The sequence below is a fragment of the Schistocerca cancellata genome, chromosome 2, assembly GCF_023864275.1.
Source record: "Schistocerca cancellata isolate TAMUIC-IGC-003103 chromosome 2, iqSchCanc2.1, whole genome shotgun sequence".
NCBI lineage: Eukaryota > Metazoa > Arthropoda > Insecta > Orthoptera > Acrididae > Schistocerca > Schistocerca cancellata.
This window is the reverse complement of record NC_064627.1, coordinates 125667052-125682052: the sequence shown is the minus strand read 5'-3', so window position 1 is coordinate 125682052 and position 15001 is coordinate 125667052. Positions and strand designations below refer to the sequence as shown.

The 15001-nt window shown below is 44.4% G+C and overlaps 1 protein-coding gene across 1 annotated transcript in view; it reads right to left on the bottom strand.

Moving 5' to 3' along the window:
• LOC126151654 (trypsin-1-like) overlaps positions 1 to 14337 on the bottom strand; it is an 89110-nt gene extending 74773 nt beyond the window's left edge. Inside the window, exon 1 of the mRNA XM_049915959.1 lies at positions 14258 to 14337. Within this exon, the coding sequence (XP_049771916.1) occupies positions 14258 to 14337 (80 nt within the window). The remainder of the gene's footprint in view (positions 1 to 14257) is intronic.
• Positions 14338 to 15001: the final 664 nt, after the last annotated feature.

Below are 15001 nucleotides of genomic sequence, written 5' to 3'. Positions count from 1 at the left end.
TCCGAAACTTATCAGCGTGTATACAGGGTGTTTCAAAAAGAATATACGTATTTCGTTAAACTTTAAGACATACGAATATGGAACTTCATAACACATTTGTGAACCTCTCAAGTTCAGATTACTGATGTTCAATATGTCCTCCAACAGGGACAAGAACAATATGACATCGATACTCAAATTCCTCCCGTACTCGGGCAAGCATGTCCTTCGTCACTGCAGTGGCAGTACGAATCCGGTTCTTAAAACTCTTCCAGGTTCTGTGGGAGTGATAGTACATAAATGTTGTTTTTAACGAAACCTCACAGGAAGAAGTCAGAGAGTGTCAACTCCGGTGACCGTGGAGCTCAGCTGAGACATGCTGAGTCAGCAGCTCCTTGACGACCAATCCAACGGTTAGGTAGAGTTTTATTCAGATATTCACGCACTCAGCGACTCCAGTGAGGGGGTGCCCCGTCTTGTTGAAAAATGGTCTTCGTGCAGCCTCGGAAACAACCAGTTTTGTAACACAGCAATATAATGCTGACGTTGACTGTGTTTGCATCAAAGAAGAATGGGCTGTAAACAGATGATCGGGATAGCGCGCAAAACACATGATTTTGGACGAATCTCGTACATGTTCAATTGCTGAATGTGGGTTCTGTGGGTCCCAAATTCTAACATTGTGTTTGTTTACCTGACCACTAACATGGAAAGTCGCTTCATTACGGAACACGATACGCTGTGCGAAAGTGTTATCATTATCAATAGCCGGGGACTGGGTGTTCGTGTTGTCCTTATTATTTCAACATCATCATCTTCATCATTTGTGACAGCGTCGAGATTGGATTGTGGAAAAAATGGACTGTGTAAAAATTGGGACTATGTACGGGCGATGATGACCGTGCAGTTGAGCGCCCCATATACCAAACATCATCATCATTGTCAATAGCATCGAAAATCTCGTTACAAAATGCCACATGTTTGCGTTTATCATCAGGACGAAGAGCTTGTAACAGCTGTAACTTGTGCTGCTTCATAACCAACCGTCGTCTCAAAACACGCCAAAGGCAGTTGTAGCTTCCGACTGGCACGACGAGTTGATTTTGAAGCACTACGTTGGAAAGCAGTTTGAATTCGTGCAACATATTCTTCAGGAACACTAGAGCGGCCAGGACTCTTTCCTTTACATACACGTCCTGTATCTAGAAACTGTCGATACCATCTGCAAATGTTCCACCGATTCGGAGGATCAATTTGGTACCTCAACCTGACAAGTCTTTATACTGTAATCACGGAATTGCACCTCGCAAACTCGAGAGATTTCTGCTGTGGAGTAGCCATTTCAAACATATGACGGTTACCAAGTAAAAATGAAAACTGACATCTAGCGGCTATGAATAGCAACTAGACTATCTATTAGTTCCTGCAAGAACCGAGCCGAGGCACAGCGATCAATAGTTTCTACAAAATAATACTTTGTAATACATATATTCTTTATGAAACACCCTGTATTAATGCATTCGTTCATACGTGGCTCGATACGAGAAACTGTACACATTCCAGTGAAAATTTATGTATAGCAATTTACACTACATCTAGCTACCGTACAATAACCAATGTTTAGCACACATTTTTTGTAGCCAAAAACATTACCGGTTCTATAAACAGAGACCTAGTGAATTGATTCCGTTTAATATTCTCTTGTACATACATGGCTTTTCTGGTTGTGCTTTCCGTCTTTCCTACATCCTGGGAACATTAATAATAAAACAAATCACAAACAATAAAGAACGTTGCCTCATCAAAAGAAGTTACATTTTTATGACGCGATATTTTACATGGAAAAAAATTAGAAGACTACTGCGACATGCTGGGGAAGACAAAAATATGTAAACCCCACAAACACAATACATTACCGTGGCTAATACGGTGTAGGAAAATCGTTGGCATTCAAAAATGCTTCCAGTCGTTTCTAAATGGATAAATGCAGGCCCTGTATGGTCTTCAAGTGAATCTCATACTATTCTTCCTGCAAAATAGTCGAAAGTCCAGACAACTATGATGGCGGTGGATGGCGATCAGACATTCATCTCTCCAAAGGTGTGGTGTGGTAAATGTGATGACTAGGGGAGGTGCTACAGATTATCCTCGTGCTCACAAAATCAGTCCTAGAAATGCGAGCTGTGTGGACAGGGGCCCAGTCAGCTTGGGACATAAAATCATCACTGTGGAACAAGCCGCGCAGAGTGGCCGCCTGGTTTGAGGCACCATGTCATGGACTGTGCGGTCCCTCCCGCCGGAGGTTCGAGTCCTTTCTCGGGCATGTGTGTGTGTGTTGGTCCCTTAGGAATTCACATACATTTGACATTTAAAACTGAGGAACAAACATTGTACAATGGGCTGCACTTGATCACCCAAAATGGGCACATAATCCTTGGCAGCAGTATGGCCATGCAGTATAAGTACGGGACCCATAGAATACCACTACGTAGCTACCCAAATCATCACCAAACACACGCCCTGTTTCGCTCTTTGAATGTAAACTCGGTCAGTAATTGGAAGCAATGTGAAGCACTACTCATCCGGCCAAATGACAATCTTCCATTGCCCCATAGTCGAGGTTTTATAGCTTTGACACCCGCTTTCGAGAACACTTGCGTCACTGAGGTGTGGTCTTGGAATTCCTCCTATAACAAAATAATAAGAAACGAGTTCCATAACAGAAGTTTACCGGTTTCGGGCACTTAGTACCATTCTTAAGAAGGTTATACCTATCGCATTAGGCGCAAGAATCAGCAACGATCAAAGGCATCAGGATGGAGAAGGCAGTGGAAACCACTGCATTAAGGACACATGGTCTGCAATTAAAAAAGTGTCATGATGATCTCTCCGTTGGCAAAAGACTCCGGAATAGTCCCCCTTTCGGATTCCTGAAGGGGAATGCCAAGAGGGAAATGATTAAAAGAAAAGATTGAATGACCAACGAAAGGATAAGATTCTACGAGTTGGGGGACGGAATGACAGAAACTTGAACGTGGTAGGGAAGCTAGAAAATCTGAAAACGGAAATGCAAAGGCTCAGTGTATACATAGGTGGAGTCAATGAAGTAAAATGGAAAGGAGACATGGATTTCTGGTCCGATGGGTATAGGGTAACATCAACAGCAGCAGATGATGATACAACGAGAGTTCGAGTCGTTATGAACAGGAACGTAGGGCAGAGAGCATGTTACCGTGAAATGTGATTAGGGTTGTTCTCATTAGAATCGACAGCAAACCAACACCAACAACGATAGTTCATATATATATATCGACGTCGCAAGGTGAAGATGAAGACAGGGAAAATATATGAAGATTTGGAACGGGTAATTCAGTACGTAAATTGAAATTAAAATCTGATAGTCATGGGAGACTGGAATGCAGTTGCAGGGGAAGGAGTAGAAGAAAAGGTTACAGGACAATATGGGCTTGGGACATGGAATAAGCTAGTAATAGCGAATACACTGTTCAGGAATCACTAGACGAGGAGGTATACTTGGAAAAGGCCGGGTGATACGAGAAGATTTCAGTTACATTAAATCACGGTCCGATATTCATTCCGAAATGAGATACTGGATAGTAAATCGTACGCAGATATAGACTCAGATCACAATGTAGCAGTCATGAGGAGTAGGCTGAATTTTAAAAGATCAGTCAGGAAGAATCAATACGCAAAAGAGTGGAATACGTGATTACCAAAGAATGACGAGACATGCTTGAAGTTCTCTAAGGCTATAGATACAACAATAAGGAATAGCTCAGTGGGCAGTACAGTTGAAGAGGAATGGATATGTCTAAAAAGGGCCATCACAGCAGTTGCAAACAAAAAGGTAGGTGCAAAGAAGGTTACAGCGAAGAAACCACGTGAAACAGAAGAAATATTTCATTTGAGCGATGAAAGAAAGAAGTACAAAAACGTTCAGGGAAATTCCGGTATACAGACATACAAGTCGCACAGAAATGAAATAAATAAGAATTTCAGTGAAACTACGACCAACTGGCTGCATGAAGAATATGAAGAAATCGAAAAAGGAATGACTGTACAGAAAAGTGAAAACAACATTCGGTGGCATTAAAAGCAAGGGTAGTAACATTAAGTGTGCAATATTACTTCCACTGTTAGATGCAGAGGAAAGAGCGGGTAGGTGGAAAGAGTACAATGGAGGCCTGTGTGAGGGGGAAGACTTGTCTGATGACGTGATAGAAGGAGGAACAGAAGTCTATATAGGAGTGGCAGGGGATCCAGCATTGGAATCAGAATTTAAAAGAGGTTTGGAGGACTTAAGATCAAATAAGGTGGGATAGATAACATTCCATCGGAAGTTCTAAAGTCGTTGGGGGGAAGCGACAGCAAAACGGCTATTCAAAATGGCTCTGAGCACTATGGGACTTAACATCTGAGGTCATCAGTCCCCTAGACTTGGAACAACTTAAACTTAACTAACCTAAGGACATCACACACATCCATGCCCGAGTCAGGATTCGAACCTGCGACCGAAGCAGCAGCGTGGCTCTGGACTGAGGCGCCTAGAACCACTCGGCCACAACGGCTGGCAAAAGGGCTATTCAAACTGGTGTATAGAAGGTATGTGTCTGATGACATACCATCTGACTTTCGGTAAAATGTCATGCACACACTTGCGAAGATTGCAAGAGCTTACAAGTGCAGTCGGGTAGAAAGTTCTTCACCATAAGTTGCTGGCAACAGAAGAATGGAAAAGAAACTTGAGGATGTGTTAGATGACGATCGATCTGGCTTTAGAAAAGGTAAAGGCTTCAGAGAGGAAATTCTGACGTTGCAGTTGATGATCGAAGCAAGACTAAGGAAAAATCAAGACACGTTCACAGGATATGTCGACCTGGAAAAAACGTTCGACAGTGTCATGTGGTGCAAGATATTCGAAATTTTAAAGAAAATAGCGGTACGCTATAGGGAGAGACGGGTAAAATACTACATGGGCAAGAGCCTATGGGGAATAATATTAGTGGAAGACCAAGAACGAAGATATACAGAGGAATGTTGAAAATTAGGCGGACTGATAAGGTAAGAAATGAAGACGTTCTACCCATAATTGGAGAGGACAGTAATATGTGGAAATCACTGACAAGGCAGAGAGAAAGGATGATAGGAGATCTCTTAACACATCAGGGAATAACTTCCGTGGTATTACACTCCTGGAAATTGAAATAAGAACACCGTGAATTCATTGTCCCAGGAAGGGGAAACTTTATTGACACATTCCTGGGGTCAGATACATCACATGATCACACTGACAGAACCACAGGCACATAGACACAGGCAACAGAGCATGCACAATGTCGGCACTAGTACAGTGTATATCCACCTTTCGCAGCAATGCAGGCTGCTATTCTCCCATGGAGACGATCGTAGAGATGCTGGATGTAGTCCTGTGGAACGGCTTGCCATGCCATTTCCACCTGGCGCCTCAGTTGGACCAGCGTTCGTGCTGGACGTGCAGACCGCGTGAGACGACGCTTCATCCAGTCCCAAACATGCTCAATGGGGGACAGATCCGGAGATCTTGCTGGCCAGGGTAGTTGACTTACACCTTCTAGGGCACGTTGGGTGGCACGGGATACATGCGGACGTGCATTGTCCTGTTGGAACAGCGAGATCCCTTGCCGGTCTAGGAATGGTAGAACGATGGGTTCGATGACGGTTTGGATGTACCGTGCACTATTCAGTGTCCCCTCGACGATCACCAGTGGTGTACGGCCAGTGTAGGAGATCGCTCCCCACACCATGACGCCGGGTGTTGGCCCTGTGTGCCTCGGTCGTATGCAGTCCTGATAGTGGCGCTCACCTGCACGGCGCCAAACACGCATACTACCATCAATGGCACCAAGGCAGAAGCGACTCTCATCGATGAAGACGACACGTCTCCATTCGTCCCTCCATTCACGCCTGTCGCGACACCACTGGAGGCGGGCTGCACGATGTTGGGGCGTGAGCGGAAGACGGCCTAACGGTGTGCGGGACCGTAGCCCAGCTTCATTGAGACGGTTGCGAATGGTCCTCGCCGATACCCCAGGAGCAACAGTGTCCGTAATTTGCTGGGAAGTGGCGGTGCGGTCCCCTACGGCACTGCGTAGGATCCTACGGTCTTGGCGTGCATCCGTGCGTCGCTGCGGTCCGGTCCCAGGTCGACGGGCACGTGCACCTTCCGCCGACCACTGGCGACAACATCGATGTACTGTGGAGACCTCACGCCCCACGTGTTGAGCAATTCGGCGGTACGTCCACCCGGCCTCCCACATGCCCACTATACGCCCTCGCTCAAAGTCCGTCAACTGCACATACGGTTCACGTCCACGCTGTCGCGGCATGCTACCAGTGTTAAAGGCTGCGATGGAGCTCCGTATGCCACGGCAAACTGGCTGACACTGACGGCGGCGGTGCACAAATGCTGCGCAGCTAGCGCCATTCGACGGCCAACACCGCGGTTCCTGGTGTGTCCGCTGTGCCGTGCGTGTGATCATTGCTTGTACAGCCCTCTCGCAGTGTCCGGGTCAAGTATGGTGGGTCTGACACACCGGTGTCAATGTGTTCTTTTTTCCATTTCCAGGAGTGTATAAAGAGCTGTACAGGGTACAAACTGTTCAGGAAGACAGAGACTAGATTACATCCAGGAAATAACTCAGGACATAAGTTGCAAGTGCTGCTCTGAGATGAAAAGACTGGCACAGGAGAGGAGCTCGTTGCGGACCGCATCAAAGCAGTCAGAAGACTGACCGGGGACGGCAGTACTTGTTCTACAGTCTCTGCGGCGTGCTCAGTGTGCTCCCATGCTGGCCATAAGATTGGTAAGGAGTTCTTGTGGTAGGGTGCTGCTTTCTTGCATCAGCAGGATTGACAACCGCTCGGCAGTTGTTCATGGATGTGAACATGTTACGAAACGTCTCCAGAACGCATTCCACACGTGCTCGATGGGATTAAAGTCGGGGGCACAGGAAAGCCAGGCCATTCACCGAATATCCTCACGTTCCAAGAATTCCTCCATCTGCTCAGTTCGATGCCATCAAGCAGCATCACACATAAAAATGAAATCAGGGCAGAATGTAACCCTGAAAAGACGCACATCGGTATCAGGTACAGTGTCACAATAAAATAGCACTGACGCGTGAGTATAATGTGTTCAAAGATTTCGAGCTCATTGTGCCCATGCAACATCATGTATTCCTACACGTTAGTAACTGGAGCCACCTACACGGTCATGTTCCACAACTTTCCTGGGTGCAATACGTGCACCAATATCTCGTCATACGAGGAAAAGTCCACAAGCACCACTCAGGCTGAATCTACTGTCATCGAGAAGAGCACTCGACCTCACTCCTCATTGGTCCAGTTGGTTGGTTGGTTGGTTTGGGGAAGGAGACCAGACAGCGAGGTCATCGGTCTCATCGGATTAGGGAAGGACGGGGAAGGAAGTCGGCCGTGCCCTTTCAAAGGAACCATCCCGGCATTTGCCTGGAGCGATATAGGGAAATCACGGAGAACCTAAATCAGGATGGCCGGACGCGGGATTGAACCGTCGTCCTCCCGAATGCGAGTCCAGTGTCTAACCACTGCGCCACCCCGCTCGGTCATTGGTCCAGTCCCAATAGTCTTGGCAACAATGCGAACGGCGCCGCCGATGTGCTGATGTCTAAGGAACACAACGTACCAGTCACATGCAGTCGCTGTTCGAGAGACTGCGTGCATTACTGTCGTTTAAGTATTGTCTCAATTGAACGCACCGTTTGCCGTCAGTTCTTCCTTGCTTGTTGCACAATGTAGCGACCATCTGCTGCACCTCCTCTCCCTCGGGCTGCAGTGACTTAGGTTCGAAATGCTTCCCATTAACGTGAAATGGAAATGCCGTGTGTCAAGGGCCTCCCGTTACGTAGGCCGTTCGCCTGGTGCAAGTCTTTCGAGTTGACACCACTTCGGCGATTTGCGTGTCGATGAGGATGAAATGACGATGATAAGGAGAGCACAACACAACACAACACCCAGTCCCTAAGCGGAGAAAATCTCCGACCCAGCCGAGAATCGAATCTGGGCCGTTAGGTAGACATTCCGTCGCGCTCACCACTCAGCTAAGAGGGGCGGACATGAATACTCTTGGACTACAGTTTCACACCACAACTTTTTTCTTCCAAGTTCCCGGTGATTTTTTCCCGTGTGAAGACATCCAGATGTGGTCTCCGGGCCATTATGTAAAGAAGAACATCATCACAGCACACCGTAGCTGTTCGTTGCTTGACAGAAGCTGTTATTTCCCGTTTCTTCAACTGCGTGATGTTGCGGGGCGAGCCCCATTTTACGCTATAGTCATCCTTACCTCACATCTTGTGACGTCCGATTTTCTATGCATGAGTGGGAGACCTCTGGTAACATGCTGCCGCACTTTCATTCATGTACACAGAGTTGTTAAAGTGTTATGTTACTTTATGTAACTTGTCCTTAAGTTTTGCAGAGTATTCTACGACAGCGTTTAACGTACGCTAACTACATCGCTTTTTGCTAGAGGAATGTACAGCCTTTTTAAAACATCAGTTATCCTTTCGTCGAGTTTTCTAAGTCCCTTTTGCTGTGATCAAGATATTTATTACGTACGCTGCTAATTGGAATATCATAATTTACAGCCCGCTCAAACACGTTACAAAGAAACTAGGACAAGCAAAGCAATCCTCTTAATTCTGCATCGATAACAAGTAGAAAGGGGCGAACCAGGAAGTAATTTGGAACAACGGGTCAGCGTTCTCTTGATCTCGAGTTAACAGAACAGCAGTTGTGAAGAAGGAGAAATAAAAAAAGGAATGCTTGTTAACATTTAATACAGCACTGGGAATAATCAGTTCCTTTTAATAAATGAGAACAAAACTAAAAAAATTTTATTCTGTCTGCAGTTTGTCATTTATGTTTTCTCACGTAACTAGAGTCTACTTTCTTTTTTAGTTCCCGGTAACACAGCTGGAATTTTATGTACAGCACGAAAAGTTTGTAGTTTCTATGTGTTTCATCTCAAAATGTAATAAGCGTACTACCTTTTCGCTGATATTTTTCTAAAATATTTTAATACAGTAATAAGTAAATAAATTATTGCAAAATGTCAACCAGCATTTGCTTATCTGTCCGAGTGTCTTCTTAACTGTATATCTCTCTTTACAGTAACATCGTCTGTGACGAAGAGTTACCGAAGTCATAGATCTGACGTTTCCACTTCTGTGTGAGCGATGTCATCCAGCGTTTTAACGGGAGCGCATATTCACCTAATTAACAGAACCTCATCTCACCTTTGTATGTTTCAGTACAATTAAAAAAGAAGATTACAAACGCAGCAAATATATCCATTGCTGGAATGAACGAAAGGTTGCTCCTCTGAAATATAACTGTTAAAGTTTCTCATTTCTCATTATCGGTTCGCTGCCTTAAAGGTTTTACAATTCATTTACAGCTGACTTTTCCCCATATCTACAAAGCAGGAATGAAAATTTCATCTTGTTTGAATGCAAGAAGCCTGGTAGAAGACGGCTTCACGTGGACGCCACAGTTAAATTCGTTCAATGGCTATGTGCATTCACAGATGTGTGTTCAGAAACTGTGAACAGAGATTACCTGATGATCACTAACTATGTAGAAATGTACTAACGCAGAAGATAATGGAGAAGCAATAAATTTCTTTTGACCAAACGGGAGCTATTCCACAAATGCAATTGTTTAAAGGTCTTCAGCAAGACTGTTCAGCAGCTGTGACAAAGAAATATCCTTATAAACTACATTGCGAAAGCATTCCAGAGCGCAAACGCACAAACGTCGCATGTTGTGAAATGAAGTTTCTGTGTGATATGTAAGTAACGAAGTAATGTCGTACAAATTTAGTTCCTAGGTCTCACTCTGCACTTACAAGGTATTACTTTTCTTTAATGTGTCAGTGATTCAACAAAGAACTGCCTTTGTGAGAAAAAAATCTTCCTAGTGCGAATGAGTACCTCGGCATTTAAATGACTGCCTGCTCAAAGTACTTGATAGAAACATCAGAAACTATGGTTATTCCTTCATAACTCACTTTGACTCGGACTCACGTATTTTGCTTAGTTGCATTTCAACCAACTCCTGAAAATTGAAGTAGAGTGTCAATGAGATAACTGGCACAGTAATGACCTTATCTTGTATTCATTCCCGGTGTCGCAATGCAAATGAGGCAACTGGGCATTTCATCTCCAAGGTTACACGCCCACCTGCTTCCCCCCAGGGGACTCCCAACCTTGCCCTCTCACTTGAGGCAACTGTATTTCGCACACTCAAAGGTCACACTCTCCATAACGACCTCCACCAGTGGGAGGGTGTAAAAAGGCAGGATACCACTGGACCAATAACAATCAAGGTCCCCACCTCTTCCCTTCTTTTTAGAATAATCTAATTGCTTGAGCCGTGTCATTAGAGGTCTGTATACTGCAGTGAAAGGACCACCGTGAAGTACTGGCTGCGGCAGCAGAGATCAGCCACTCTCTCCAGCTAGAATAGCAAATAGAAGACTTTCACACTTTAAACAAAATATTTGTCCAGTTATTATTATTATTAATATTATTATTCTTAGTATTGCTGTTCATGTCTAAATAAGTGTGTTTATACTTAAGTTTCGTTCTTTATTTTCTAGTAGCATTTTCCCTTGATGAAGAAAACTGTCTACCAAATAAACACAGATGTTCGACCTACTATTGTCTGCACCACCACAGCAGCACGCAGGCAATCTTCTTGATTTATTGGACTGTTCTCAATCGTCACCACAGCCATTGCAACAGCTGTCGAAACATTCTCAATACCCCGAACCTCAGTTAAAAGCCACCAGGATACCATTATTTGTCAATAGGTATAATCTGACAGCTAGTAGATATAAATGCGACATTGTATACCTAGCATCTGGGAGTAACTTCGATGTAGTAACTGAAACTGAAAACGCTCGACGGGTTGGTACTGGAGTGCAGTCAGTCAGTATACGTGATATGAGCGGGTCTGCCAGTGAAGCATGACGAAAAACCCTGAGAAGCTGATGACGACTGAGTACAACCTGTCACACACGTTTGTTGGATGTTTGGATGGATGGTATCGGTCATAGATATGTATGGCGAAACAATGCTGGAATTAGTTTCGGGAGACACACATATTTACATAAAACACTCGAGTGTTGTGACTTTACATGCGCTATATGGTGTTTTAATGACTGTGACGAACAGACTGTGTCACTGGCACCCGTAAGTTAGAGGTACATTCTATCACTTTGTAAACTACGAGGGCTGTTCAGAAAGTAAGCTCCGATTGATCGCGAAATGGAAACGACTATGATAATCCGATAAAGCTTTGCACAGATGTGTTGGGCAGTGTCTCTAGTATGACCCTAGATAGCATCACGTCACTCCTCTCATTTCTGAGCTCACAGTGATCGCGTAAAGTTGTCTAGAGAATAGTGTCTCCCGCCAAGTACGAGGACCTGGTGAGAAATTTCGCCTGAAGCTATACAGCCAACATTACATAACTGTCGTGCAGTTTCTTCTACAAGGCAATATTCTCAGCCGCATTCTGAAGGGGCAATGAAGATGCTCCTGCATCGTTTTCAATTGGAAATGTTTGACTAACCACAATACTGCCCGTAATTGACTCCCCCTGCGTTTCATTTCTGCTCACATGAACCGCTGGCTATGAATACAACATTTTGGCACAGAAAACGAGCTGTAGACCAGCGTAGAGAATTGGCGGAAAGCACTGGCGGCTGTCTTTTATGATGAGGGTATTGGAAAGTTGGTACAACGCTACGACAAATGTCTTAGTCAGAACGGCAACTACGTAGAGAAGTAGCTGGATGGTGTAGCTAACTATTAAAAATAAAACATTTCTAATTTTCACTGTGGTTCCCATTTCGCGATCAATCGGAGCTTACTTTCTGAACAGCCCTCGTATTTGCAAGCGCATAGTGTAAATATGGGTCAATTATAACAGCGTATAAAAGTCTGCATTCATTCAGTGTCACAATCTATAAATTTTGACCCTCTAAGTACAAAATCCGTGGAAGCCGATTGCATGTATGGAATACCTATGTATGTAGTTGCTTCTGTTGGTTTGAATGCAACACAGGCCGAATTGAAGGAACAAAATAAAGAATCATTTGCAAAATATTACTGAACAGTATGACCATAATAATTTGAGATAATGTCTGTATGTATGTATGTATATGGTGATCCATGTAAATTGCTTACATGGACCTTGTATGCAGCAAAGGACTTTGATTGTTTGCATGTCCCCCATCGCTTGCGACACCATTGTAAATTCAAAGTATTGTCAAACTTCTTCTTTGTAATAAAAACTATTAATGGTTTCCTTGAAATGTTGTATGGTATTCCGAGAACGCATCATCCTTTAGGCACCCTATACGAGACGATTGGGCAGATTTCAGTGCTGGGCCATCAACACGTCTCAGCATGCGAGCCATTCAAGAAACACCATCAATATGGGCTTTTCGTAGCTGAAGGCCCACTCGTGTGGCCTTGATGACTGCACGACACAAAGCTTTATAGCTCGCTTTGTATCGTCGACACCGACATTGGACTATCGATGAGTGGAAACATGTTGCCTGGTCGGACGAGTCTCGTTTCAAATTCTATCGAGTGGATGTACGTATATGGGTATGAATACAACCTCATGAATCCATGGACCCTACATGTCAGCAGGGGACTGTTCAAGTTGGTGGAGGCTCTGTAATAATGTGGGACGGGTGATATGGTACCCCTAATACGTGTAGATACGACTCTAACAGGTGACACACACATAACCTTCGTGTCTGACCACCTGCATGATTTCATGTCAGTTGTGCATTCCGACGGTCCTACGCAATTACAGCAAGACAATGAGACCCCTCACACGTCGAGAATCGCCACTGAGTGGAGCCAGGAACACTCTTATTAGTTTAAACACTTCCGCTGGCCATCACTCTCAAAAGACATGAACATTATTGAGCATATCTGGGATGCCTTGCAACGTGCTGTTCAGAAGAGATCTCCAGCCCCTCGTACTCTTACGGATTAGCCTTGCAGGATTCATGAAGTCAGTTCCCTCCAGCACTACTTCAGGCATTAGTCGAGTCCATCTCACACCGTGTTGTGGCTCTTCCGCGTTCTCGCGGGGTCAGATGAACTTGTTTCTTTGGCTCTTCTGTGTATAAAACACCGATTCTTAAAACAAGTTCGACGAGCACTGAAACCATTAAACGGTATCCCAATAAAACGCAAAAAGCCAATGGATTGAAGCTGTTTTGGAAGCACAGAAAACGGTAAACACTATTCTAATAAATAAAAGACAGCAACGAAATAAGTTATGATGGCGAGCACTGAATAGGTAATGCGTCAGATGGATGACTCACCAGATGATTAGATAGAAAGTGACAGCTAAAGCAACCCAAAACGTAGCGGGTGGACAAGAAATTCAAATTATAATTCAAGTTAGTCACAAGCTGTGAATTAATGTCTAGAAAATCGACTAAACGTGGCTCAATATCAAAATACAAACTAGCGGCTTTGGCCCCAAAATGTCTCGTCATATAACTCACAATATGAGTCCACAACAGTTCATGGAGCAGACTTGCTCCCTTCAATAACTGAGTAGCAGACATTTCAACTCGAACTGGCATGAAGGTGACGTTAGCAATGCACAGGTTAGGCCACTGCTTTCAAGCTACATTCGGCCAAACATTGAACTCACAAGTCCCATGTAAAGCTGGACGCCCAACTGCCGACTGCTGCCAGCAACTCACTTCCACACTGCTTGCCAAGCTCATCCCTATATCCAAGTCCGCCACTGCTTACGCGCCCTCTTGGAGGCAGGCGTTGACTGGTGACCCAGAAACAGGCCAGAGACAAACACAGGGCAGATACAATTGATAATTGGGCAGAACCCCACTTAGTGAAATTCTGTTCACATAAGATTGGACGGTGTTGTCGGTGAGTGGTCTTTATGGCTGAGGCATCGTCTTCCTTAAGAACAAGCAGCAGTCATGGACTGTGCGGCTGGTCCCGGAGGAGTTTCGAGTCCTCCCTCGTGCATGGGTGTGTATGTTTGTCCGTAGGAAAATTTAGGTTAAGTAGTGTGTAAGCTTAGGGACTGATGACCTTAGCAGTTAAGTCCCATAAGATCTCACACACATTTTGAAGAAGAAGCAGGTGAAAGAAATATTGTTGCTACTTACCAGGAATTACTGTTCACATATGGTTCTCCAACCGCCGCTGCTGCCGCCTCTTCTACCACCGCTGCCATCGCCACTGCCATCACTAACTGTTAACACAGATGATGCACCCATCACTAACTGTTAAAATAGCTAATGCAGCCATCACTAACTGTTAACATAGGTAGTGCAGCCATCACTAACTGTTAATATATCTTATGTAGCTATCACTAACTGTTAACATAGCTGATGCAGCCATCACAGACATTGATGGCACCATTGCAGTCACCACTAATGTCGCTGTAGTTGTCTCTAGTACTGGCTGTAGAGAGACAGACGCAGTGACACCTACATTGAGAGCCGGTTTCGATAAGCTGTCCAGTGTGCATATCTATGTAATGCTTTAGCTAACAGCCGAGTGGAGTACCGTCTGTCTCACATACACAGTTACTCTGCTTCTTCCTTCTTCGACAACTGTCAGAAATCAGATGTGAATTAAGAACTGGCCAATGCTCACAGTCTCCATGACCAATTGGGTATGATAGATTTCTAAACACAAATAGTTTCCCATTGCCATAACGTAAGAAAAACATAGCGAGGTGTGATTAATACACATATTATTATTTTTAGCACCAAAATAAATAGTAGTACATCGAGATATAATCTTTTCTCTTTGATCATTTTTTAAAGCCCTCATACAGGAGTTTAGTAGGAGGAAGGCCATCACCTACATGGTGCATTTAGATCATAATACATATAGCAGGACTT